General features: G+C 35.8%; 1 protein-coding gene across 1 annotated transcript in view; it reads right to left on the minus strand.

Annotated features, from left to right (window-relative positions):
• Positions 1 to 334: 334 nt before the first annotated feature.
• LOC107030320 (protein OBERON 2-like) overlaps positions 335 to 3,641 on the minus strand; it is a 51,705-nt gene continuing 48,398 nt past the window's right edge. The window contains exon 3 of the mRNA XM_027911979.1: positions 335 to 471. Coding sequence (XP_027767780.1) covers positions 335 to 471 — 137 coding nt within the window. The remainder of the gene's footprint in view (positions 472 to 3,641) is intronic.

Below are 3,641 nucleotides of genomic sequence, written 5' to 3' on the forward strand. Positions count from 1 at the left end.
TTTGTAGCAGACATAAACCCCCTTGGTTATACAATTCGTAACCATATATTTGTTAGCCATGAACTTGATTTCATTCCCTTTGTCACAGATTTGAGGATGATCAAAAGATTGTATTTGAGGCCCTCCACATAGTGTACCTTGTTTATCGAATTATCAACAAATTTACCTATCCCGCCAATACCAAGAATACAACCCCTCTTTGCACCACCAAACGACGCACCACCACCTTGGTGTGCTCTCAAATAGAGGAAGTTTAAAGTGTCTCCAGTCATGTGCCCTAATCATCCACTGTCCATGTAACAACATAGACTTCTTCCTCTCTTCTACATAAGAATTACTTATTAGTCCTAGGAACCCACTTCAAACGGAATTCCCAGTAACTATCAAAAGGCTTAAAAAGAAACCTTATTGTGAAAGAGGACAAAGTGTTCTTGCTGAAACGATAGTGAGGACCAAGTTCCTTGCATTCCCCTGTTTCATTACCATAGTGAGTACACAAAAGATTATCAACTACAGACACATATTTGATATGAGTGTTCTAGGGTGGTTCTATAGCTCTTCATACCAACCCCTTATTTCCATTGAATCTTTGATTAGACAAGTAAGAGAGTATCTTGGAGGAGTAAGTCCACTTTAGAAAATGACTTAACTCTTCCTTGACCCTAATTAAATTCTTCCTCAATTGAGAGTTAGTCTCAAGGGAGGCAACTAGCTGAGATTCAAAGATTTTAATTTTTTCTTCCAATTCTTCCTTAAAAATACTAAGATTTTGCTTTCCCACCCTCTGAGGTTCCAATATCCTCCTCAAAAGTCATGTTTCTGGTCTCTAGAATACCTATCGTGACACTCATTTTAGAAACTTAGGGCGCAAGAGTTCAGCTCATTCTCACACAAACTCAAATTTTCATTTAACAATAAGTTTTTAGTGGTTCTTTCATCAACAGAGTCAATAATAAAGGCAACAAGTTTCCTCAAGTTTATAACATGAATAGTATCTAGATCATCTTCAATGTCAAAGAGAGTTACCTCATTTGGATCTTCCTCGTCATCAAATTTTTCCATCAGAGAAAATATGGAGTTAAAATACTTTCATCATCTTAAATGAACATCATTGAGACATATTCATGGATTTCCACATCTTCTTATGACTCACTTGAATCACCTCTCCAGACAACGAAGGCTTTTCTCACCATCTGATAAGCATGAGCCTTTCTCCAAGCATGGTCTGGGACTAGGTCCTTCTTGCAAAGTTTGGTGTCATGATTTTCATGATTTTGACTGGGGTAGTACCTTATAAAGAGACTGGGCTTGCTGCATTTACGTAAAAGATCATTTTCAGTAGTTATTCTGCCGGTAGAAGCTTTCTTTCTAAAACCCCATGCTTCCTTATGATCTTTGAAACATTTTGATGACATAAGCCATTTCAGCCTCCTCCTCAGTCACTTCACGTGAAGATGTTTTCAAAGCTATGGATTTATCCTTCTTTCCTTCCTTCGTAGTTGTGCCCTATTTCTTGTTCAGATCATAGGTCTGAAAATTCCCAATCAGTTTATCCATGGGTAGATTCATTAGATCTTTGGTTTCTGTTATGGCATCTACATTACTTTCCCAATATTTGGGAAGTACTTTGAGCATCTTCTTAACTTTCTTGCTAACATGGATAGGATCGCCGAGGAATCTCAACTCGTTGGTGATAGAGGTGAACCTTGAGTTCATCTCAAAGATGGTTTCACATTCCTTCATAACAAAAGGTTCGTACTGAGTGGTTAACATATCAACCTTGGACTCTTTCACTCGCTAGGTTCCTTCATGGACTGTTTGAAGATAGTCCCAAATCTCTTTGGCAATCTCACACGCAGAGATTCCGTTGTATACATCTGCTCCAATTCCACATATCAGAATTTTTTTTCTTTGTAGTTCTTTTCTATCTTCTTTCTATCAGCCTCATTATAGTCTTTTCTAGTTTTGAAGAAAGTAGTGGGGGGGCTCTCTGTCCTTCACTTCCTTTGTAGGAACGTAAGGTCCATCAAGAATAATGTCCCATAACTCAAAGTCTTGTGTATTGATGTAGTCGTGCATACGATTTTTCCACCACCCATAATATTGCCCATTGAAACGGAGTGGTTGAGTAGAAGACTATCCTTCCACAATGTTCGGTGGGGCGGTCATTCCTTGTTAAACAAAGTGAAAAGTCAAGATCTGATACAACTTGTTGGAACGTATGTGTCCACTAGTATCTATGGGACCAGGTCCTCAACACGGTTGTACTAGAACAAAATAAAGTGCTGAAGTAAAGATTGCACACACAACTTTACGTGGAAACATCCTTGCTCAAGGGAGTAAAATCACGACCTATATCAACAGGACTTTTGAAACTGCTTTCATTTGTCTTCTGAAAGCAAAAACAAATCCAGTTTACAAAAAGAGATTAGCCTACTAATATCCACACTAAGCAATATCACCTATTAAATAGATGAGCCAGAGCAGATACAACACTACTTTCTATATTAATCCTAACTGATTATATTGACTTCAGAAGTAAGACCCTAAGTTACCCTTAACGTAGATCTTACAGTAATTCAGACAAACTTGAAACGTTTCTCTCACAACGAAACGATTCCTACAATGTAAGCACTATTACAAGCAAACAAATTTACAACTGGTACACAAAGCAATAGAAGCATTCTATCAGGTTCCTTGTTGTTTTGAAGCTTGAAAGATTCTCTCTTTGAATGAATGATCCGTCTTGTTGTTTGTTGAAGAATATATACCATGAAGAATTATTACCCGACGTACAAACAACCTCGTCGCTTCTGATTGGTGCAGTACTCTGCAATTTCACCAACTTCCTAACACGGACAATGTTAACACTTGTATAGCATTTTGACACTGGACGAGTATTTATACTCTACAAAAGACCAAGTCTCTGCACTTGTGAGGAGATCATCAAAACAGCCAGAAGCATTTATACTTATCAGAATCCATGGATTCAACAGTAAATATGGTCTTACCTTTCTCAGCTTTCATACTCCCAAGGCAAATTATGCATGTTTCCTGCAACAATACTATAATATAATTTAATACAAAAGAAACACACTAACCGTTTATACCTATTGTTATTATAAGAGACATGTATAGAGTCATATTTAGAAAAGAAAATCTTAGTTATTTATTTTGCTAGATTACACATGTCACCAATAAAAAGTGGAACTGGAGGGACTAGAAGAAACAACCACTGGAGGGGAGCCGCGTCCTCGGGCGCACCATCAACTATTTAAATAGGTATAGGTTATTTTCATCTTTTAATTAATGATTCTTTTATTTCTAAAAAGGTAGTAATAAATTAGTTAACCAAAAATGTATAATATTGATTCAAATTATAATTACTTGAATCAATTAAAATAGTTTGAAAATAATTATGGCAAAAAAAAACTCAAAATAGGGGATATAAATATTATATTGTAAATTGCATAGATATATGAGTCAAATAAAGGAAGATTCCTCAAATATCCTTAAAAGTTGTTTTTCTTGAACTCTGGAAAGTTAATGGTCCTTTTTTAATAAATGAAAGATAATTTTCATTTCAATACTTGGAATTAAAATAAAAGGTATATATATATATATATATATATATATATATA

Source organism: Solanum pennellii, chromosome 9, assembly GCF_001406875.1.
Source record: "Solanum pennellii chromosome 9, SPENNV200".
Taxonomy (NCBI): domain Eukaryota; kingdom Viridiplantae; phylum Streptophyta; class Magnoliopsida; order Solanales; family Solanaceae; genus Solanum; species Solanum pennellii.